This window comes from Oncorhynchus keta, chromosome 13, assembly GCF_023373465.1.
Source record: "Oncorhynchus keta strain PuntledgeMale-10-30-2019 chromosome 13, Oket_V2, whole genome shotgun sequence".
In the NCBI taxonomy this organism is placed as follows: domain Eukaryota; kingdom Metazoa; phylum Chordata; class Actinopteri; order Salmoniformes; family Salmonidae; genus Oncorhynchus; species Oncorhynchus keta.
Window position 1 is genome coordinate 47,706,208 of NC_068433.1, and position 24,154 is coordinate 47,730,361.

Below are 24,154 nucleotides of genomic sequence, written 5' to 3' on the forward strand. Positions count from 1 at the left end.
TCAATTATTTTCTGAGTTTATTCAGTTTAAAAACAGAGAAATCAAACCTGTTTCACTGCTGACACAGTATGGACTGTGTCAGCAGACCTGAGTAAAGGAAACATGCTCATCAAATTCATATTTGTGCAAAATTACCAACGTCTGCTTAGTTGTGAACAGCTTTACTATTATTAAGCCCCTACAAGGTAAAGATACACAGCTATAAAACATATATAGTATATCATTTCAATAAATGTTCTGTTTAAGAAAATGTGAAGTTCGCCATCAAAACCTTCTATTAACTTACTGCTCCACCCTGACAAAGGCAAGTTATTGTAGAAGGCACTTGTTTTTTTCTTTGGTGTCCCTCCTATGAGCTGTTGGAACACTGTACAGTGATTCAGGAGGAGATCTAGTGAAGGCACCTAGCAACCTATCTGAGGGGGAGAGTGTGCTAGAAGGATTGCTTGACGTGGAGGGGGAAGTGCGTGAGGGAGTTTGTGTGTAAGTGGGGGAGTAGGATGAGTGAGAAAGTGTGTGATAATGTGTGCTCAGTGAGGATGAAGGGGATAGTGGGTAAGAAGAACTACTGTCAGAGAGAGTGCGAGTAGTGGTTGTTGAGCGGGTGTGAGCCCAAGATAGGGTGCCAGTTAAAGGGGAAAGTGTGCGAGAGGGGGTACTGGCTGGGGGAGTGAGTGTAGGAGAGAGGGTGGGGGGTTGGGGAGCGAGTCTACGAGAGGCTGTACTGGCTGGGGCAGTGAGTGTATAAGAGGGGGTACTGGCTGGGGTAGTGAGTGTATAAGAGGGGGTACTGGCTGGGGTAGTGAGTGTATAAGAGGGGGTACTGGCTGGGGTAGTGAGTGTATAAGAGGGGGTACTGGCTGGGGTAGTGTGTGTATAAGAGGGGGTACTGGCTGGGGTAGTGTGTGTAGGAGAGGGGGCACTGGGTGAGGGCGTGAGTGTAGCAGAGGGGGTGGGAGGTTGGGGAGCCAGTCTTCGAGAGGCTGTACTGGCTGGAGTAGTGAGTGTAGGAGAGAGGGTACTGGCTGGGGTAGTGAGTGTAGGAGAGAGGGTACTGGCTGGGGTAGTGAGTGTAGGAGAGAGGGTACTGGCTGGGGTAGGATGTGTATAAGAGAGGGTACTGGCTGGGGTAGGGAGTGTATAAGAGAGGGTACTGGCTGGGGTAGTGAGTGTAGGAAAGGGTGTACTGGCTGGGGCAGGGAGCGTATAAGAGAGGGTACTGGCTGGGGCAGGGAGTGTATAAGAGAGGGTACTGGCTGGGGCAGGGAGTGTATAAGAGAGGGTACTGGCTGGTGCAGGGAGTGTATAAAAGAGGGTACTGGCTGGTGCAGGGAGCGTATAAGAGAGGGTACTGGCTGGTGCAGGGAGCGTACGAGAGGGTGTACTGGCTGGGGTAGTGAGTGTACGAGAGGGTGTACTGGCTGGGGTAGTGAGTGTACGAGAGGGTGTACTGGCAGGGGTAGTGAGCGTACGAGAGGGTGTACTGGCTGGGGTAGTGGGCGTACGAGAGGGTGTACTGGCTGGGGTAGTGGGCGTACGAGAGGGTGTACTGGCTGGGGTAGTGAGTGTACGAGAGGGTGTACTGGCTGGGGTAGTGAGTGTACGAGAGGGTGTACTGGGTGGGGTAGTGAGTGTACGAGAGGGTGTACTGGCTGGGGTAGTGAGTGTGTGAGAGAGGTTTGCAAATGAGGAAGTGAAATCTGGGCCTCGGGTGATATCCACTAATTGAGAACTTGTGGCTGGCTTTATGAGGACTGGAGATTGAATGAATATCAATGGGGCTTGGGCAGGTTTTGGGAGCGACTGATGGAAAAAACGTGAAGTGGGACGAGAATGGGTTGGATTTGAGGAAGTGGTGGCTGCAGTTTTAGATGGATTCAAAGTGGATGGAACTCTCTTCGATGGGATAGCAGCAGCTGTGGCTTGAATCCGGTTGGATTTTGGGGTTAACGAAGTGGATTGGATAGAGACAGTTTTGGGTGGAGCTGGAGCTGGAGCCGGAGCCGATGTGGACCACTGCATGACGCTATCATCATATTTGATGAGGAACTCTGGGTAAACCTGGTGCCTTTCAAACACCACATATATGGATGGGTTCAGGACATTGTCCACACAGCTGTCATAGAGAGTGGGGCTTCCCTCGCCTTTTGGAGGGGGGCGACGGAGCCCCGAGTTCCCCCGTGTGTAGTCGCCAACAAGCACCTGACAAGCAAACATGGACCTCACTCCTGAGTGGCTGGTGTAGCTGTGTGAGTACTTGGCATCCCTGGCAAAGTAACTCCCTAAAACAGAGAAGATCATCAGTAAAACAAAATGACAGACTATAGTGAGATAATGACTGCTTCTAAAATCTGACTACACTTCTGACAGATGGTTAACATGAGGTACCTTCGCCGTACACAGTTCCGTTGGTTCCACACAGCCTCCAGTCGAAGTTATCTCTGCAAATGGCCTCTACGTGTTTTGGGTCCGTTCCGTGGAAGAGATGTAGCTCCTTGCTGTTTTGACCTCCATTGTTTTTCTTCATTAAATCTCTCTTCCTGAGAAAGAATAAATGACCATTAAGAATTGACCATTAGCTGCTGTTACTGTATGAAATCACCATTAGCTGCTGTTGAGATTGATACTTTCAGATGGTTATTCCCTATTGAAATTTGGCCTCTAGGTACCCTCTGTAAGGCCAGAGGTCACCTTAAAGCAGCTCTCAGTAACTGGTATCTGGGCCCCTGAGACACAAAATCGTTTATGGGCGTCTTTAAGCGATTAATATGTTTCAAATGTATAGTCTATTCAACCCCAAGGTCTCCACCTTGATTTAATGCTTTGGCAGTGAACAGAGATAGGCGAGAGTGTTTAGGTCAGCCCTCTCGTCAGAGGGGAGGGGGTGAGATTTGCTCTAGACCTCTTACATGAACATGTCTGTCTTCTCCTATGCATATGTCTCTTTTTGTCTAATAAACCTTTAAATATAGGAGATGGTCACCTTATATGTTGTATCTCGCATTTCTACACACCCTGACCAGGTTTTCAATTCCTAACACTACTTCCCCATAATCACATTCAAGCCAGGGTTTACATAGCATTTTGGAAGTAACACGCTGGGATTGTGTGTGAGAGTTGATGTAAACATACCACTGGAAGACTTCCCAGAGGTCCCTGTTTTGGACCCTCTCGATGCTGGTGATTTGGAAGCCCCTCATGGTGTTGTTGAAAAGTCCCTGGACCTTTTGATAGTCCCTGTCAGAATTCAGAAGAGTGACTGTCTGCAGGAGGGGAAAAACAAAATGGTTGTCACAGCTGACAGGGCAATGTTAATGCTAAACTTCCCTGCAATTCCAAAGCCGGAGAATCACATGTAAACAAGTGACCTTGTATCCAATGTCAGGTATCGCAGACTTGTCCCAAGATCCAGGAACAGCTCTGAAATTGCGTGGTCCATTTCTCCTGAAATGACATATGAGAAATAACCTTCATATACAAGAAAAAAGTTATGATTATAAGTAATCTATTAGGTACATATAGAAATGGTTCGATTCAGAACATAGACCCATTCTCAGTCCAATTCCATTCATAAATTACCTGCTCCTTGCAGCTTGTGCGTCCACAGTTGAAACAAAGACTGGACGTCGTCTGACCATCCTTACAGTACCATATGCTTTGTTTTTTTGTGTCATGTCTGTAATTACAAGATAACTATTTGAACCAGCATCCTTACAGTTCCTGTTCAACATCTCTAACATCTAGGCTACCTGCTGCCCATTTTAGTAATAGAATTTGAGGGGCGTACACTACCGGTCAAAAGTTTTAGAACACCTAATTGAGCAGCTGCTGAAAAATGAGCTCCTGTATATATTGAGATTTAAATGTTTTTTTAGAGTGAAGTACATCGAAAAAAAATCAAGAGAAAACTGCAAGACTCAATAGAAGACTCAATAGAAGACAAAACAAGGAACAAACCAAAAAAGACAGGCTTTTGAAAAGTAACTATTTTTCATAAAATTGTACAGTTATCTTAGCTAGCTGAATTGCTAGCAGAATTGTTTACTTGTTGCTAAGCAGTTGCTAGGGACTCTCCTGGAAGAAGCTAGCTAGCTTACAAAGAATAACAACAACTAGTTAACAGAAGAAAGGAAGACAAAATAAGGACAGAAGAAAAAGGAAAAGAAAGAGGACAACAAAGTGAAACAGTCAGCACTTCTATTGCAACTTCGTATTTCGTCGTCCTAACGTAGTCTACACTGCTATCTGCCCAGCAGCTAGCCAGCTAGCAAACGTCCACCGTCTACCGAATAGCAGCACTGTAGAAACTATTACACTCAACTGAACGACTTGATTAGTGTAGTGTTAGCTAGCTACATAGCTGTCTTCGTATCCAAGATAATTGTGTAGTTTAGAGCGTGTAGTCTTACACCCAAACAAGGGCACTGCGTTCATCCACCTCTGGCCTGCTCGCCTCCCTACCACTGAGGAAGTACAGTTCCCGCTCAGCCCAGTCAAAACGGTTCGCTGCTCTGGCTCCCCAATGGTGGAACAAACTCCCTCACGACGCCAGGACAGCGGAGTCAATCACCACCTTCCGGAGACACCTGAAACCCCACCTCTTTAAGGAATACCTAGGATAGGATAAAGTAATCCTTCTCACCCCCCCCTTAAAAGATTTAGATGCACTATTGTAAAGTGGCTGTTCCACTAGATGTCATAAGGTGAATGCACCAATTTGTAAGTCGCTCTGGATAAGAGCGTCTGCTAAATGACTTAAATGTAAATGTAGTCTTGGAGTGATTATCTTAATTTACCGAGGTTAGCTAGCCAGCTATTTGTCGTCCTTAACGTAGGAGACACTGCTAGCTAGCCAACGTCTACTGAATAGAACTTCCACACTCAACAACCCGGTCGCATTCCGCTTCGCTCCACAGGTAGTATCACATTTTCATTTCATTTCATTACAGCACAACGGTTTGATTTGTTTGATCGTAGCTAGCTACATAGCTAGCTACATAGCCGTCTGTGTATCAAAGATAATTGTGTAGTCTAGAGCGATTTTCTAGGTTAGCTAGCCAGCTATTGTCGTTCTTTTAACGCAACGTAACGTAATCAACACTGCTAGCTAGCCAGCTAGCCCCCGAATAGCAGCACTGTAGAAACTATTACACTCAACAGAACGACTTGATTAGTGTAGTGTCAACAACGCAGCCACTGCCAGCAACGCAGCCACTGCCAGCTAGCATACTTCAGCAGTACTGTATCATTTTAATCATTTTAGTCAATAAGATTCTTGCTACGTAAGCTTAACTTTCTGAACATTCGAGACGTGTAGTCCACTTGTCATTCCAATCTCCTTGCATTAGCGTAGCCTCTTCTGTAGCCTGTCAACTATGTGTCTGTCTATCCCTGTTCTCTCCTCTCTGCACAGACCATACAAACGCTCCACACCGCGTGGCCGCGGCCACCCTAATCTGGTGGTCCCAGCGCGCACGACCCACGTGGAGTTCCAGGTCTCCGGTAGCCTCTGGAACTGCAGAGTTCATCTCAGCCTATGCCTCCCTCCAGTCCCTCGACTTCTTGGCACTGACAGAAACATGGATCACCACAGATAACACTGCTACTCCTACTGCTCTCTCTTCGTCCGCCCACGTGTTCTCGCACACCCCGAGAGCTTCTGGTCAGCGGGGTGGTGGCACCGGGATCCTCATCTCTCCCAAGTGGTCATTCTCTCTTTCTCCCCTTACCCATCTGTCTATCGCCTCCTTTGAATTTCATGCTGTCACAGTTACCAGCCCTTTCAAGCTTAACATCCTTATCATTTATCGCCCTCCAGGTCCCCTCGGAGAGTTCATCAATGAGCTTGATGCCTTGATAAGCTCCTTTCCTGAGGACGGCTCACCTCTCACAGTTCTGGGCGACTTTAACCTCCCCACGTCTACCTTTGACTCATTCCTCTCTGCCTCCTTCTTTCCACTCCTCTCCTCTTTTGACCTCACCCTCTCACCTTCCCCCCCTACTCACAAGGCAGGCAATACGCTCGACCTCATCTTTACTAGATGCTGTTCTTCCACTAACCTCATTGCAACTCCCCTCCAAGTCTCCGACCACTACCTTGTATCCTTTTCCCTCTCGCTCTCATCCAACACTTCCCACACTGCCCCTACTCGGATGGTATCGCGCCGTCCCAACCTTCGCTCTCTCTCCCCGCTACTCTCTCCTCTTCCATCCTATCATCTCTTCCCTCTGCTCAAACCTTCTCCAACCTATCTCCTGATTCTGCCTCCTCAACCCTCCTCTCCTCCCTTTCTGCATCCTTTGACTCTCTATGTCCCCTATCCTCCAGGCCGGCTCGGTCCTCCCCTCCCGCTCCGTGGCTCGACGACTCATTGCGAGCTCACAGAACAGGGCTCCGGGCAGCCGAGCGGAAATGGAGGAAAACTCGCCTCCCTGCGGACCTGGCATCCTTTCACTCCCTCCTCTCTACATTTTCCTCCTCTGTCTCTGCTGCTAAAGCCACTTTCTACCACTCTAAATTCCAAGCATCTGCCTCTAACCCTAGGAAGCTCTTTGCCACCTTCTCCTCCCCTCCTGAATCCTCCTCCCCTCCCTCCTCCCTCTCTGCAGATGACTTCGTCAACCATTTTGAAAAGAAGGTCGACGACATCCGATCCTCGTTTGCTAAGTCAAACGACACCGCTGGTTCTGCTCACACTGCCCTACCCTGTGCTCTGACCTCTTTCTCTCCAGATGAAATCTCGCGTCTTGTGACGGCCGGCCGCCCAACAACCTGCCCGCTTGACCCTATCCCCTCCTCTCTTCTCCAGACCATTTCCGGAGACCTTCTCCCTTACCTCACCTCGCTCATCAACTCATCCCTGACCGCTGGCTACGTCCCTTCCGTCCTCAAGAGAGCGAGAGTTGCACCCCTTCTGAAAAAAACCTACACTCGATCCCTCCGATGTCAACAACTACAGACCAGTATCCCTTCTTTCTTTTCTCTCCAAAACTCTTGAACGTGCCGTCCTTGGCCAGCTCTCCCGCTATCTCCCAGAATGACCTTCTTGATCCAAATCAGTCAGGTTTCAAGACTAGTCATTCAACTGAGACTGCTCTTCTCTGTATCACGGAGGCGCTCTGCACTGCTAAAGCTAACTCTCTCTCCTCTGCTCTCATCCTTCTAGACCTATCGGCTGCCTTCGATACTGTGAACCATCAGATCCCCCTCTCCACCCTCTCCGAGTTGGGCATCTCCGGCGCGGCCCACGCTTGGATTGCGTCCTACCTGACAGGTCGCTCCTACCAGGTGGCGTGGCGAGAATCTGTCTCCTCACCACGCGCTCTCACCACTGGTGTCCCCCAGGGCTCTGTTCTAGGCCCTCTCCTATTCTCGCTATACACCAAGTCACTTGGATCTGTCATAACCTCACATGGTCTCTCCTATCATTGCTATGCAGACGACACACAATTAATCTTCTCCTTTCCCCCTTCTGATGACCAGGTGGCGAATCGCATCTCTGCATGTCTGGCAGACATATCAGTGTGGATGACGGATCACCACCTCAAGCTGAACCTCAGCAAGACGGAGCTGCTCTTCCTCCCGGGGAAGGACTGCCCGTTCCACGATCTCGCCATCACGGTTGACAACTCCATTGTGTCCTCCTCCCAGAGCGCTAAGAACCTTGGCGTGATCCTGGACAACACCCTGTCGTTCTCAACTAACATCAAGGCGGTGGCCCGTTCCTGTAGGTTCATGCTCTACAACATCCGCAGAGTACGACCCTGCCTCACACAGGAAGCGGCGCAGGTCCTAATCCAGGCACCTGTCATCTCCCGTCTGGATTACTGCAACTCGCTGTTGGCTGGGCTCCCTGCCTGTGCCATTAAACCCCTACAACTCATCCAGAACGCCGCAGCCCGTCTGGTGTTCAACCTTCCCAAGTTCTCTCACGTCACCCTCACGGAGCTGTGAGGGGAACGGCACCTCAGTACCTCCAGGCTCTGATCAGGCCCTACACCCAAACAAGGGCACTGCGTTCATCCACCTCTGGCCTGCTCGCCTCCCTACCACTGAGGAAGTACAGTTCCCGCTCAGCCCAGTCAAAACTGTTCGCTGCTCTGGCCCCCCAATGGTGGAACAAACTCCCTCACGACGCCAGGACAGCGGAGTCAATCACCACCTTCCGGAGACACCTGAAACCCCACCTCTTTAAGCAATACCTAGGATAGGATAAAGTAATCCTTCTCACCCCCCACCCCCTTAAAAGATTTAGATGCACTATTGTAAAGTGGCTGTTCCACTGGATGTCATAAGGTGAATGCACCAATTTGTAAGTCGCTCTGGATAAGAGCGGCTGCTAAATGACTTAAATGTAAATGTACCTACTCATTCAAGGGTTTTGCTTTATTTTTTAAAACTTTTTTCTACGTTGTAGAATAATAGTGAACACATCAAAACTATGAAATAACACATATGTAATCATGTAGTAACCAAAAAAGTTTTAAAAATCTAAATATGTCAAATCGCCACCCTTTGTCTTGATGACAGCTTTTGCACACTCTTGGCATTCTCTCAACCAGCTTCATGAGGTAGTCACATGGAATGCATTTGAATTAACAGGTGTGCCTTCTTAAAGGTTAATGTGTGCAAATTCTTTCCAACTTAATGCATTTGAGCCAATCAGTTGTGTTGTGACAAGGTAGTGGTGGTATACAGAAAATAGCCCTGTTTGGTAAAAGACCAAGTCCATACTATGGCAAGAACAGCTCAAATAAGCAAAGAGAAACAACAGTCCATTATTACTTTAAGACATGAAGGTCAGTCAATACGGAACATTTCAAGAACTTTTAAAGTTTCTTCAAGTGCAGTCGCAAAAACCATCAAGCGTTATGATGAAACTGGCTCTCATGAGGACCACCACAGAAATGGAAGACCCAGAGTCGCCTCTGCTGCAGAGGATAAGTTCATTAGTTACCAGCCTCAGAAATTGCAGCCCAAATAAATGCTTCACAGAGTTCAAGTAACAGACATCTCAGCATCAATTGTTCAGAGGAGAATATGTGAATCAGGCCTTCATGGTCAAATTGTAACAAAGAAACCACTACTAAAGGTAACCAATAATAAGAAGAGACTTGCTTGGGCCAAGAAACATGAGCAATGGACATTTGACCAGTGGAAATCTGTGGTCTGGAGTCCAAATTGGACTCCAGACCAATTTGGTTCGAACCGTCGTTGGTTTGTGAGACAAAGAATGGGTGAACGGATGATTTCTGCATGTGTATTTCCCACTGTAAAGCATGGAGGAGGAGGTGTTATGGTGTGGGGAGGAGGAGGTGTTATGGTGTGGAGGTGCTTTGCTGGTGACACTGTCTGTGATTTATTTAGAATTCAAGGCACACTTAACCTGCATGGCGAACAACATTCTGCAGCGATACGCCATCCCATCTGGTTTGGGCTTAATGGGACCAGCTTCAGCTATTTTACGAAGAAAGAGTGATGGAGTGCTGCATCAGATGACCTGGCCTCCACAATCCCCCGACCTCAACCAAATTGAGATGGTTTGGGATGAGTTGTACCTCAGAGTGAAGGAAAAGCAGCCAACAAGTGCTCAGCATATATGGGAACTCCTTCAAGACGGTTGGAAACGCATTGCAGCTGAAGCTGGTTGATAGAATGCCAAGAGTGTGGAAAGGTGTCATCAAGGCAAAGGATGGCTATTTGAAGAATCTCAAATATAAAATATATTTTGATTTATTTAACACTTTTTTTGGTTAGTACATGATTCCATATATGTGATTTCATTGTTTTGATGTCATCACTATTATTCTACAATGTAGAAAATAGTAAAAAAAATAAAGAAAAACCCTTGAATGAATAGGTGTTCTAAAACTTTTGACTGGTAGTGTATAAGAGTTGCCTTTCAGACTAACTGTAACTTGTGCTAAGCGCTTTAACTAAAATGTATTATTATAACAGAAAGTTGCACATGAGAGCTGTTTTTCAAGAGTTTGAAATGTGTTACCTCTGAAACTCAGCTCATAAGACTGCTGGCCTGCGGTGAACTTCACCACAGCACTTTGATCCTCCTGGAACCTTTTCTCGAGGTCTTCACTGGTGATGGACGACAATCTGTGCATCTCTTTCTGTGATTTATAGGAAAAAACTCAAATTCAAGGGGAACAACAGTTTACTATATCTATTATTGTCCTCGTAACACATCAGCCTGTTTTGAGTGTTTCACACCACTTACGATGGATGCGTACTGGACCCATTTGCCGTACTCGTCTTCCCAGAACCACACCCACTCTGTGGTGAGTACATATGTGGGCTGGGTCACAGAGGAAACTGTGGAGAGACGGCGAACTTCCTGTAACCCGTGGCTCATGGAGTCGAAACGCACACGCTCAGATCCCTCACTGTGAAGGCATGACAAATGTAAATGGTAACAAAAAACACAAATGGCTATATTGTACCTTATTCACAGTTTGACGGTTTTTCTAGTTAAAGGTAGACTCAGCAAAATGATATTGCCACAAGCAGCACCGCAGATATTGAGATGCAAGACAGTCACACACAGTACTATATCTGAGCATGTGCACGTGTTCGCTTCGCTGTTACAGCGTGGTACCAAAACAGCGGGGAAGTTGAGTCTTGCGCTCCAACTCCCTTAGTTGTTGAGGAAGTCGCTGAGTCTATCTTTAAGTATGTCATAACATACTGTACCTGTGTATCTTAGAAGGGTCACAGAAGTCTCTCTCGATTTCTTCGTTTGCTGGCAGAGCTGACCAAGTCTGTCCATCGTTCACTTCCCACTTGTAGGGCATTTTGAAGTGGACTCTCCAGCATTTCTCTGAAAGTCATACATTTTTAGTGAGATGTGATATGTTGCTGAGTATCACTGTTGCACCTGGGTAACAGCCTGATTTGTCCCTAAATTGTGGTTTCACAGGGTTTGTATTGTGTCTCTACTGACAACCTTGAAAGTTGTAGATAAACTCATATCCGGCCGGGTGCCATAGCTTCTACCTGAGTAAAAATCAGGCAAGGTGTTCTGTCAAAGCAAACATGGGAACGCTATCCTCCAGACACTCTGCCACCACACACAATATCTCCCTCGTTAAATGTACCTCCTTGTTTGCAGTCCCCCTTGACAAAGAACAGGCAGATCTCATTCCTCACTGTAAATAAAGAACAAATAAACAAACATTTAGTTACATGAAATCAAAGTTGGTAACAAGGTTGAGGTCAATACCATCTCAATTCCAGTCAATTCAGAAAGTAAACCCAATTCCAATTCCACCTTTTCCTCACTAGCTAGGTTTCCATCCAAACTATATGCACATTTTCCTACCAGAGATCTGCTTCCATCAAATTAAAAGGCTGTGCATGATGACATAGCGCACATAAAAATAACTTTTGCGGTTAAATTCCCAAGTACCGAATAATTGTTTTTGCGTTATATAGCGAATGTACCCACTCTTATTGACACGTGCGCTCTAGCCACCAGCTCGCAGATACAGTGCAGGTATAGCTTACATGAACACCCATTTGCACACACTGTATCTAGATTTTTCTATTGTGTTATTGACTGTACTTTTGTTTATCCCACGTTTAACTCTGTTGTTTTTTTGTTGTACTGCTTTGCTTTATCTTGGCCAGGTTGCAGTTGTAAATGAGAACTTGTTTTCAACTGGCCGACCTGGTTAACTAAAGGTGAAATAAATGTAAAACATTATAGACAAAAGAGCAAGATCATTTTTATTTGTCAAATGGCAGCCAAGCATTGATGATCATGTCACCAGAATAAGACCCTTGATGTTTATTGGAAAGGAGCATCAAGTGTGTCACCGTGCACTTTCACCCCCCTGTGAAGTTCATAACTTATTTCACCTGTAGCCTAATAAACTGTATGCTTTCTCCAGTTGTACCACACAACATGTCACCCTGTGACTCCAAGTTTACTTAAATATTATTGTTATTACATCAATATTTGAGAATGAGTATTTCCACAGCCATTTCTTGCATAATCGCTTTTATCGACCCCCCAAAAAAAAAAACACACGATATCTAGCGTATTTTTTTGTCGACATTTGGAAAGTTTACCAAGAAATTTTCATTTTCATGCAACATGTACTTTACTCGCATAAAAAGGTTGGATGGAAACCTGGTTATTGAAAAGCATTGAAGAGAATTGGAATATCAGTGTACTTATTGAATTGACTGGTGTCATGGCTGATGAAAGGAGCGGACCAAGGTGCAGCGTGGTGAGCGTACATGTTCTTTAATTAAGAAAAGACGCCGAACAAAACGATACACACGACAAAACAAAACCCTGAAGCTTGAGGCTAAGTGCCATAATGAAAGTCAACTTCCCACAAACACAGGTGGGAAAAAGGGTACCTACGTATGGTTCCCAATCAGAGACAACGACAGACAGCTGTCCCTGATTGAGAACCATACCCTGCCAGAACAGAGATAGAAAATCATAAACACAACACATAGAAATGCCCACCCTAACTTGCGCCATGACCAAACCAAAATAGAGACATGAAAAGGATCTCCAACGTCAGGGCGTGACAACTGGTCTGGAATTTAAATGGAATTGACCCCAACCCTGGCTGGCAAGCAAGTCCATAGAGAAATACTTTTGCAGGTAACTATAGCGACTGTTCTGAAACATTATTCCCCACTGAACACAACCCTGTTGTTTGCTCCTGCAGCTGTCTACCTGTATTTCTCTGAGGACAGCTCTGGGGCCTGTTGATGGAAGCAGCACCGCCGGCACCTTCACTTTTCATGGCCTGGATGTTCTGGTAGGTGGACAACATGGATGCCATTAGATCGTTTGGCACTCCCCTCTGCTGCAGGGTCCTCCGTGGGTGTGGCTCGAAGAAGTCATGACACCTGTTGCAGTTGGCTCCCGAGGAACAGGTTCCTCTGATGTACCTGTCACACACGTGAAGTCTCCTGCACCCCTCCTGATCAGGGCAGTTGCCATATTGCCCGGTGCCTTTGTTATAAGAGTAGCACACCTGAAAGAGTGAGAGACAAGGCTTTTAAAATACTTGTTTACCATACTCTATGTGCAAGAAAGCATGAGATGAACACACAGAGCTATTGGGTAAATCCATTTGAATTCAATCCCTTTTTGACAAAACCTTCCCTTCCAAGTGCTACACTTTTTGAAGTTTAATGCCAAAACATACAAGAGATTAAAAACTATTTTAAGTGAGAATAACACAGCCTAATTCAGACTCTTAGAGGGGGTGCTTCCAAAATAATGTGATTTGTACCGCATACAAGGTAAAACATTGGATTCTTCACACCATAGTAGGACATCATACCATTACGGTACCTTTTCATGCTTGAAAAAAAAATAATTACAGCAAGCTTTGCTTTTATACTTACCAGACGATCAGGCTTGATTGAGCTGTTTTGTCTTGTAATGTGTTGTCTGCCTGTATTTCCTTAAACCTTTATTTTAACAATACACGTCATTGAAAAAAAGAACATCCTTTTTTGGTCTGTATGTGCCCAACAGGTGGTGGTGTGTTGGACACAGTATCTCAGATAGATACATCCTATCTGCATTCCTCATTTCAGTAACGGTTAGCTTCCCTGCGTAATATTGACATCAGCGCAGAAGCACTTGTGTTTCAAACATGGTCCTGTTTGATCAATTGCTGGGCTGATCAATGGACAGTTCATTACCTCGTGCAAAATAATATGTAGCCTAAAGTTCTGATTGTACTTGTATTTATGTTTATAGTAAAGATGTTGATGCAACAATACACATTTACAATAGGCTTATCTAAAAATACATAGACAAATGATATACAGTACTAGTCAAAAGTTTGGACACCTACTTATTCAAGGGGTTATCTTTATTTTTTACTCTTTTCTACATTGTAGAATAATCGTGAAGAAATCAAAACTATGAAATAACACATGTGGAATCATGTAGTAACCAAAAAAGTGTTAAACAAATCAAAATATATTTTAGATTCTTCAAAGTAGCCACCCATTGCCTCGATGACAACTTTGCACACTCTTGGCATTCTCTCAACCAGCTTCATGTAGTAATCACCTGGAATGCATTTCAATTAACAAGTGTTCCTTGTTAAAAGTGAATTTGTGGAATTTCTTTCCTTCTTAATGCGTTTGAGCCAATCAGTTGTTGTGACAAGGTAGGGGTGGTATACAGAAGATATCCCTATTTGGTAAAAGACCAAGTACATATTATTGCAAGAACAGTTCAAATAAGCAAAGAGAAATGACAGTCCATCATTACTTTAAGACATGAAGGTCAGTCAATACGGAACATTTCAAGAACTTTTCAAGTTTCTTCAAGTGCAGTCGCAAAAACCATCAAGTGCTATGATGAAACTGGCTCTCATGGGGACCGCCACAGAAATGGAAGACACAGAGTTTCCTCTGCTGCAGAGGATAAGTTTGCCACAAATGAACTGCACTTCCGATTTCAGCCGAAATAAATCCTTCAGAGTTCAAGTAACAGACACATCTCAACATCAACTGCTCAGAGGAGACTGCGTGAATCAGGCCTTCATGGTCAAATTGCTACAAAGAAACCACTACTAAAAGGACTCCAATAAGAAGAAGAGACTTGCTTGGGACAAAAAACACGAGCAACGGTGGAAATCTGTCCTTTATTCTGAGGAGTCCAAATTTGACATTTTTAGTTCCAACCGCCGTGTCTTTGTGAGACGTTGAGTAGGTGAACGGATGATCTCTGCATTGTTTCATACTTTTTTGGTTACTACATTACATATGTATTATTTTGTGATGTTGATGTCTTCACAATTATTCCTCAATGTAGAAAAAAATAAAAATAAAGAAAAACCCTGAAATGAGTAGGTGTTTACAAACTTTTGACTGGTACTGTATATATCTATACCGTTATATATAATTGTAATTGCAGTCCATTATCCATCTGAAGAGTATGAATTAGGCTATTTGAGAAGGTTTGAATCCAAAGCAACCAGCCACCACAGTTTGAATTACAATACCAACATAGCTACTGTAGTAGGGCAAAGCTATGTGCTGGAAAACCTTGGTAGAGCGTTGGTGGAATAAGCATTATGGTACTCGTGAATTTCTTTTCTTTTTCGGCTTCAGACCAATGCCTATTCTGACTTCAAATCTAGTTGTTTTTCATTTCCATGGTTTCACACCGGAAGATGATTACGCAACATTATAATACAGCTTAACACATGCTATCCTTGTGAACCCTCACAATGTTGTGCGTTTTGACTTATTGATAAGATCCCAGCTCATAATCCTACTGATCATTGCTCAAAGCAAATTGGCCAGAGCAAATATTTACAATGGGATTACACAATGTATCTGGCTAGATGACGACAGGAGCGTGAAATATGGATGAGCTGTTCTCAAAGGAAAAGTTCTGAAATATTCTCTCTCACCAAGGCAAGGTGCGACCGTGAATGTATCATAGTCATCCACCTGGGAAACGACTTGGGACACACAAAGGTGCGTCAGATGTGAGCTGATTTGGAGGCTGCCATCCAACTGTTCCCCGGGACAATGGTGATCTACTCTGACATCACACAGTAAAGGAGTAGGAAATTCCAGTGGGAGGAGAACAGCAACAAGCACAAAGAGATGGCCCGGTGCTCTGTCAACCAGCTGGTGTTTGCATTTCTCTGTGACAGGCGCATGCCCACAATCCACCATTCTGCCATAAAGCACTGTGTCCCTGGGCAGTACCTTGGGGATTACGTGCATCTCACCGATGAGGGGAAACAACCTGTTCCTTGAGAATCTGACAGCTGGGCCCGTATCCACAAAGCATCTCAGGGTAGACAATTGGGCATAAGTGCTGAGCATAGAGATATTTTACTCCTACTCTTATGGGTAAAAATAGAAGCTATGCAAGAAGCCTCTTTAGTCGTAAGAGTCACACCTAGTCGACAGATATTTAGGACACCTTGTGAGCTGTCCTAACCATTTAAGAGTTACCAGCAGGTGTCTTGATTATAGAAAAAGGTAGCGAGTAAGTGGTTCCGGCATCATAGACAGGAAATTGCTTTGGAGTTGAAAGAATGTTTTGATATTTCTATATGATCAACCCATAAATAATCTAGGCCTACATGCAACTGTACCTGTTGCGCTTTTGACAATGATTTCACATAAGGCCTAATTCACATGATATAATGCCTACAATTAGGCTAATAATCAAATCACATTTTTCTTTTGATTATTTCATTAACCTACATGTTATTTCAAGCAGAATATGACATTGTTAATAAAGACACAAATTGGTCATGCGTAGATATAATGGTAATATTATACAAAACAGTTAAAACATACTTTTTGGATCAGTGCAAAACGACTATCACATTATTGAAAATATGGGAATTGTAAAAAAAAAAAGTTATGCATGCCAACATATTAGGCAAGAACTAAGAGTGATCGTGTCAGGTGAAAATTGTATCAAACGTTTTACCATTTCTAAAATTTACTGTAGTCACATTCACCGTGGTTGTCTGAAGCGTCACAGTTACCAGCCCTTTCAAGCTTAACATCCTTATCATTTATCGCCCTCCAGGTTCCCTTGGAGAGTTCATCAATGAGCTTGATGCCTTGATAAGCTCCTTTCCTGAGGACGGCTCACCTCTCACAGTTCTGGGCGACTTTAACCTCCCCACGTCTACCTTTGACTCATTCCTCTCTGCCTCCTTCTTTCCACTCCTCTCCTCTTTGACCTCACCCTCTCACCTTCCCCCTACTCACAAGGCAGGCAATACGCTTGACCTCATCTTTACTAGATGCTGTTCTTCCACTAACCTCATTGCAACTCCCCTCCAAGTCTCCGACCACTACCTTGTATCCTTTTCCCTCTCGCTCTCATCCAACACTTCCCACACTGCCCCTACTGGATGGTATCGCGCCGTCCCAAACTTCGCTCTCTCTCCCCCGCTACTCTCTCCTCTTCCATCCTATCATCTCTTCCCTCTGCTCAAACTTTCTCCAACCTATCTCCTGATTCTGCCTCCTCAACCCTCCTCTCCTCCCTTTCTGCATCCTTTGACTCTCTATGTCCCCTATCCTCCAGGCCGGCTCGGTCCTCCCCTCCCGCTCCGTGGCTCGACGACTCATTGCGAGCTCACAGAACAGGGCTCCGGGCAGCCGAGCGGAAATGGAGAAAAAACTCGCCTCCCTGCGGACCTGGCATCCTTTCACTCCCTCCTCTCTACATTTTCCTCCTCTGTCTCTGCTGCTAAAGCCACTTTCTACCATTCTAAATTCCAAGCATCTGCCTCTAACCCTAGGAAGCTCTTTGCCACCTTCTCCTCCCTCCTGAATCCTCCTCCCCCCTCCTCCCTCTCTGCAGATGACTTCGTCAACCATTTTGAAAAGAAGGTCGACGACATCCGATCCTCGTTTGCTAAGTCAAACGACACCGCTGGTTCTGCTCACACTGCCCTACCCTATGCTGTGACCTCTTTCTCCCCTCTCTCTCCAGATGAAATCTCGCGTCTTGTGACGGCCGGCCGCCCAACAACCTGCCCGCTTGACCCTATCCCCTCCTCTCTTCTCCAGACCATTTCCGGAGACCTTCTCCCTTACCTCACCTCGCTCATCAACTCATCCCTGACCGCTGGCTACGTCCCTTCCGTCTTCAAGAGAGCGAGAGTTGCACCCCTTCTGAAAAAACCTACACTCGATCCCTCCGATGTCATCAACTACAGACCAGTATCCCTTCTTTCTTTTCTCTCCAAAACTCTTGAACGTGTCGTCCTTGGCCAGCTCTCCCGCTATCTCTCTCAGAATGACCTTCTTGATCCAAATCAGTCAGGTTTCAAGACTAGTCATTCAACTGAGACTGCTCTTCTCTGTATCACGGAGGCGCTCCGCACTGCTAAAGCTAACTCTCTCTCCTCTGCTCTCATCCTTCTAGACCTATCGGCTGCCTTCGATACTGTGAACCATCAGATCCTCCTCTCCACCCTCTCCGAGTTGGGCATCTCCGGCGCGGCCCACGCTTGGATTGCGTCCTACCTGACAGGTCGCTCCTACCAGGTGGCGTGGCGAGAATCTGTCTCCTCACCACGCGCTCTCACCACTGGTGTCCCCCAGGGCTCTGTTCTAGGCCCTCTCCTATTCTCGCTATACACCAAGTCACTTGGCTCTGTTATAACCTCACATGGTTTCTCCTATCATTGCTATGCAGACGACACACAATTAATCTTCTCCTTTCCCCCTTCTGATGACCAGGTGGCGAATCGCATCTCTGCATGTCTGGCAGACATATCAGTGTGGATGACGGATCACCACCTCAAGCTGAACCTCGGCAAGACGGAGCTGCTCTTCCTCCCGGGGAAGGACTGCCCGTTCCATGATCTCGCCATCACGGTTGACAACTCCATTGTGTCCTCCTCCCAGAGCGCTAAGAACCTTGGCGTGATACTGCAACTCGCTGTTGGCTGGGCTCCCTGCCTGTGCCATTAAACCCCTACAACTCATCCAGAACGCCGCAGCCCGTCTGGTGTTCAACCTTCCCAAGTTCTCTCACGTCACCCCGCTCCTCCGCTCTCTCCACTGGCTTCCAGTTGAAGCTCGCATCCGCTACAAGACCATGGTGCTTGCCTACGGAGCTGTGAGGGGAACGGCACCTCAGTACCTCCAGGCTCTGATCAGGCCCTACACCCAAACAAGGGCACTGCGTTCATCCACCTCTGGCCTGCTCGCCTCCCTACCACTGAGGAAGTACAGTTCCCGCTCAGCCCAGTCAAAACCACCTTCCGGAGACACCTGAAACCCCACCTCTTTAAGGAATACCTAGGATAGGATAAAGTAATCCTTCTCACCCCCCCCTTAAAAGATTTAGATGCACTATTGTAAAGTGGCTGTTCCACTGGATGTCATAAGGTGAATGCACCAATTTGTAAGTCGCTCTGGATAAGAGCGTCTGCTAAATGACTTAAATGTAAATGTAAATGTATGGATGACTCATAGTGAAGACTGGATTCGTGTAGATAACCAACAATTTACGACGTTTGGAATGAGACTAACGTGAGGTAAAATAAATCAATCATGAATCAGACTATTGATCAGATATGAAAATATCTGAAAGGTTATATTGGGAAATTATAACTTTGTAATCTGAATACTTTCCTTGATGCCCCGACTTCCTAGTTAATTAGTTACATGATTATTCATTTTAATCGCGTAATACTAATTACAGGAATCTTTGATAAAAACTAAGTCTTCAATTGAATGATAGTAAAGATGCAACAAATGGCACGAGTATACATGCAGTTTTAACGCTGGAATTACTTTGGAGTGGACAAACATGCACAGGTAGCCTACTTTTCAAGTCCAAAAGATCACTTTCTGACCAATTCTTCCATGGGCAAATATGTGGAAAGTTTTATTTACATAAAAAGGGATGCTGTCAAAAAGTGATTGAATTCAAATGGCTTTTAATATGTGCAGACAGTACCTCTTCATCATTCACAGACACACACACACACACATTGCAGCCCCCCCACTTCACACATTTTGCCATGTTAATGATGTCTGAGTGAGAGTGACTAACAAAATCAACAGGGGCCCTCTGGAGGTCAGTGGCCCTGGGCATGTGCCCTGCATGCCTAGTCGTTATTTGGCCATGATTACTATAAGTTTAGATAGCTGGATAGACTAATTGACCAATCTAAAAAAGGTTAGCTGACATGACTAATTGAGTGACTGTCAGTGAATGACCTAATAAGAGATAAATTGCTGACACACAAACACATTTCGAACTTGCACCGTTGTGTATTACACTATTCTAACGCTCAACAACAAGTTGAGACACCACTCCCCCACCCCCTTGCTTATGTCTGGAGCTGGCCCTGCACACACACACACACACACACACACACACACACACACACACACACACACACACACACACACACACACACACACACACACACACACACACACACACACAAGCAGTTAGAGGTAAACGGTTGGCTCTTACCGGTGGAAGGAGAGAGTTGTCATTCTGTAATAATAGCTGCCGGAGTTCCTGTCTACTCAGCGTCTCAAGTTTATGCTCTCTCAAAATTATGGAGTTGTGTTCGGAGTGAAGGTCATGGCCAAAGCGGCATGTCCGTCTGGGAGTAAAAGTATCAAGAAAAATACAAAGCACAATGCAGTTTGCTGAATTAATGAAACTTCTAAACCCCATAGAATTTTTCAACAATGTTGCAGTTTCATGTTTTGGGCTGAAATACCTCAAATGTAAAAATAGTAATAATAATAACCCGTTGCAATGATACATGTACACAGTCAAAAAATGGGCGTGTTCGTTTTGCATGGCCTGGTGCCCCGGAAGAGCAGAGTTTTAACCGGGCCACGCAAAACAATCTGTCTTACTTTACTTCTCTAGGCCTATCGCTGCGTTTCGACAAGGCAGTCCAATTCTGATATAAAAAATAAAAAAATTGGTCCACTGAAAAAAATCACAGAAACTCTAAAAAATATCAGATTATCGGAAATAAATTTCGAATTGGAATGCCTGTATAAAACGCATCCTATTTAGCGCACGTCATATAAAACACATTTTATGCTTACCTTCCCCTACTATTCTTGCAGTCCCCAAATAGATAAAATTTACATAAGTGTAAATCATTGCAGCCATCACATTGCTGCGCTTTGCAGCGTCTAACTTTCGTTTTCGCAATAATGCGTTTGTTTCCATTGCACAGCGCTATAGAAAATAAATCGTTTTCAACAAGTTTATCAAGAGCGCAGATAATATCTGCTCCAACCCCAACATCTGCCAGATGTGCATAGTCCAATGTTCCCTGATGATCGCAAATTAATTTTAATAACAATTGCTGAGCCATCTCGCAATAACTTGCGCGACTGTTGTTCCTGGTTTAGGACAGTGGACCACAGGCTACCGCTACAACAAAGACAGTACAGTATGAAGATAGGCCAAAACTGCTTCTCCAATAGAACTCCCTGATCGCACTGGGCGATGTCATGACGACGTGGCTAGGAAAGCGCATGCGTAGAATGACGTCACGGCCACTCGTGCCAAACTGCGCAGGTGCGGCAGTCAAATCAAAGGCATTTCTTTAATATAAAGTCGTTTTTGACGAAAATTAAAACGTGTCAGTTTGTCAATTTAACGAGGTTAGATTAATAACATGTTCAACTACTTAAGACATTGGTTCGGATCTAGGTTGTATCTTTAGATTTCGAGAAAATGAACAACTCAGGAATCATTTTTCACTTCTCTCATTGACTTCTTAAATCCCTAACCTCGGCGTGGTCTGTTTGGCAAGCGTTCCCTGAAGTCTGGCAATGTTGCTGTGGCTACACCCTTCCTCCTCAGTTGTGATGAAAGAAAAACGAAATGTATGGAAAAGGCCAAAGCAAAGACAGTAAATACAGTACCACAGAGTTTGTAAATGGAGACCCCCCCCGCGTGTCATGGGTGTAATTCACACACACACAACTGATTGTTTAAAGGATGTGTATTACAGGATGCGTGTCATATACACATCCATTATATGGATATATGGATAATTATATGGCTGTTTTGGCCTTTATCTCCATAGGCCTTAAAATCAACCCGGAAGTGGCGGTGACTCCGCCTAGTGGACTTCGTTAGCAAAATCGTGCTTTTTTATTTTACGAGGCAAGTCAGTTAAGAACAAATTCTTATTTTTAATGACGGCCAGTGGGGTAACTGTTCAGGGGCAGAACGACAGATTTTGCACCTTGTCAGCTCGGGGATTTGAACTTGCAACCTTTCGGTTACTAGTCCAATGCTCTAACCACTAGGCTACCCTGCCGCCCCGGCTATTGTAGTTCTCCACAACCAATGGGGGAATCAGGCTTCATGTGATCCGGACCAAAGCGGATTAGACCAGAATCTTGGTTTTCGGTCATCCAAGTTCAAACTGAGAGAAGCAGTTTCTCCTAATATTTCTGAATGATTTATGCGCGCAAAGATATCTACTTCGACCTGCAGAATGATTATGATCATTCTGCACGTTTTTTATTAGAAATACATCCACATTTGACCAAGATAGCGTCAGAGCATTTTGGTTTGCGTTGACACTACTACCACACGCTAAATAACATTGTTATTTAGATATATTTGCGACACTGTCGGATATTTTTTGAAAATTGGAAACAAGCAATGGAAAGAAGCCGTACAGAAAATTACAAAGGTGCGTGACTATTGAAATAATGATTTTCTTTCACCACCTAGGCAGTGTTTGGCCTACGTTTCTTATACAAACCTGTTTGCGATCATTGCTTTACATACAACGTGTATATAGTGGAACTTTCCGAGTTTCCTGAATGCAGCATTATATAGTTAAGTCTGTAATGAATCTGCATGCTGGTGCCATCCTCGTGAACGTTTATCCTGCTGCTCATATTTAGTTTAGGCTATGTGCAATTTTTAAGGGCAACAATTAAGATCACGTGTCTCATATAAACACAGAGGCTCACTGCTAATGAATATTCTCAAATTACAGTATAAGCATGGGGTGGCTAAATAAATAATGTGGCATTGTTTTTTTCTTGAAGGGGCAGTAGAGGGCTCCCTTACACTAATGTTGGCCAGTCAGTCCTATGACGTAATGTCTTTGAAACAGCAAATACCCAATGAGCTGGTAGATCTTAGTAGTGTTTTTAATGTGCGAGTATAATTATTTCTCTCTCTCACAGATCCCCTTCTATCAATTTCTTATTTACGGCTCTTGGCCCCACCCCTGCAACTTCTGTCAGCTGCTATGTGGCAAGTTGTGCAGAAAGGACTTGTCATGCATTATGGGATGCTGGAGGAGTTTGTCACCTCGGTGACAGAGATGGTTCCAGAGCTGCTGAGTTACCGGCAGAGGGCCCAACTCATCCTGGGACTGAGAGCCAGGGTTAGCATGTGTGTGCATGTGTGTCTGCAGATGGATTTGTTTAATGGCTGAAATGTATTTTATTTTTGTACATTTAGCTATTGCTAACAACCGTATTAGTTCCCTCCAATCTGTCGTACAGTGGTTGATAGTTGAACCAGTAAACCAGTAGCGCACTGGTGAAAGTATATCAACAGCGCAGATGATAGCGTTTAAATACTTTTTTTTGTGACCATAGCCGGTTCTGGAGTTGTGTCGTGGTGATCACCAAGTCGACCCTGAGACCATCCAGCCCCACCTGGACAGAATCAAAGCTTCCATTACTACACCCAGGGACCACTGTGTGGGTGATTTACTATGCACATTAACCCACAGGTGGCTGGTGGCACCTTATATTTCATTTCGGGAGAACGGGCTCATAGTAATGTCTGCAATGGCATAAATTGAATGTTATCAAACACATGGTTTCCATGTGTTATATCATTCCATTCACTCTATTCCAGCAATTATTATGATCCGTTTTCCCCTCAGCAGCCTCCTGTGCATAAAATACATTTAATCAATAGGAAGAAATACACACATAGTTTGGGTAATTCATCTACCGCGGTGTGTGTGCATGTTAAAGGTGACTGATGCACAAGTAGAAGATTCTGGGGCCAATTTCTTGGAGCTGGTCCAAACCCTTCTTCAAGACCCAGGTGTGAAAGAGCACTTCTTCCTGGTGAGATGATGACACTCTCCCTAATTTTCTCTCTCTCCCCCCCTCTCTCTCCCTCCCCCCTCTCACTCACAGTTCCATTTTTATGTCTTCTAACTCCCCAGGAGGTGTTCCCAGTACAGTACGGCCAGAAGTATGACACAGCACTGGAGATTCTCCTTTGGGAGTTCCTCTCCAGACTGGAGGAGCTGCTGCCTGTACCAGACTTTGCACAGGTGCTACCATTGAACTCAACATTATATTTCACATACGCACCTTGACTATTGCCTTCAAAATACAGCATGTATTATATTCAACTTTAACCTACCACTGCTAATGACTAAGGGCTCTTTCTCAGATGGTGTCATGGCTTGATGGAGCCCCCTCAGTTCTGGATGAGTGTTTGCAATCAGCGACTCCGCCAGAGGAGATGAAGGCTTTAATTGAACATCACAGAAATCTTGGACATGTTGATGTAAAAGGTAAGGCTGGCTTAGTAGATAATTATGACTGATGAGTCATGATCTTTGCTACTGCATTACTTTGCTTTGATTGTTAGAATTATACATT

At 44.9% G+C, this 24,154-nt stretch overlaps 2 protein-coding genes across 7 annotated transcripts in view; one reads left to right on the forward strand and one right to left on the reverse strand.

The window, feature by feature from the left end:
- On the reverse strand, nt 1-22,383 carry LOC118392582 (protein mono-ADP-ribosyltransferase PARP12-like). Of its 4 annotated transcripts, none has more exons than XM_052460391.1 (12): nt 22,273-22,383; nt 19,992-20,127; nt 12,711-13,014; nt 11,110-11,160; nt 10,706-10,832; nt 10,233-10,398; nt 10,005-10,125; nt 3,580-3,676; nt 3,369-3,444; nt 3,133-3,263; nt 2,389-2,540; nt 1-2,282 (listed from the first exon to the last, which is right to left on the reverse strand). In XM_052460391.1, the coding sequence occupies exons 1-12, from the start codon at nt 22,284-22,286 to the stop codon at nt 310-312; spliced, it is 3,348 nt and encodes a 1,115-aa protein (XP_052316351.1). In that variant the 5' UTR covers nt 22,287-22,383; the 3' UTR covers nt 1-309. The 4 variants fall into 4 exon arrangements, with proteins under 4 accessions (XP_052316351.1, XP_052316348.1, XP_052316349.1 ...); XM_052460388.1 differs by lacking the exon at nt 22,273-22,383 and adding an exon at nt 20,588-20,973; XM_052460389.1 differs by lacking the exon at nt 22,273-22,383 and adding an exon at nt 20,248-20,408.
- The window catches only part of zgc:113263 (uncharacterized protein LOC503753 homolog), a 19,147-nt gene continuing 16,636 nt past the window's right edge, over nt 21,644-24,154 (forward strand). For 2 of the 3 annotated variants that reach the window (XM_035784518.2, XM_035784519.2), the window contains exons 1-6: nt 21,644-22,200; nt 22,706-22,908; nt 23,126-23,230; nt 23,513-23,608; nt 23,710-23,820; nt 23,943-24,066. In XM_035784518.2, coding sequence (XP_035640411.1) covers nt 22,170-22,200; nt 22,706-22,908; nt 23,126-23,230; nt 23,513-23,608; nt 23,710-23,820; nt 23,943-24,066 — 670 coding nt within the window. In that variant the 5' untranslated portion in view covers nt 21,644-22,169. Of the gene's footprint in view, nt 22,201-22,705; nt 22,909-23,125; nt 23,231-23,512; nt 23,609-23,709; nt 23,821-23,942; nt 24,067-24,154 lie in introns of those variants that run through there. The other variant, XM_052460387.1, reaches the window with a different exon arrangement.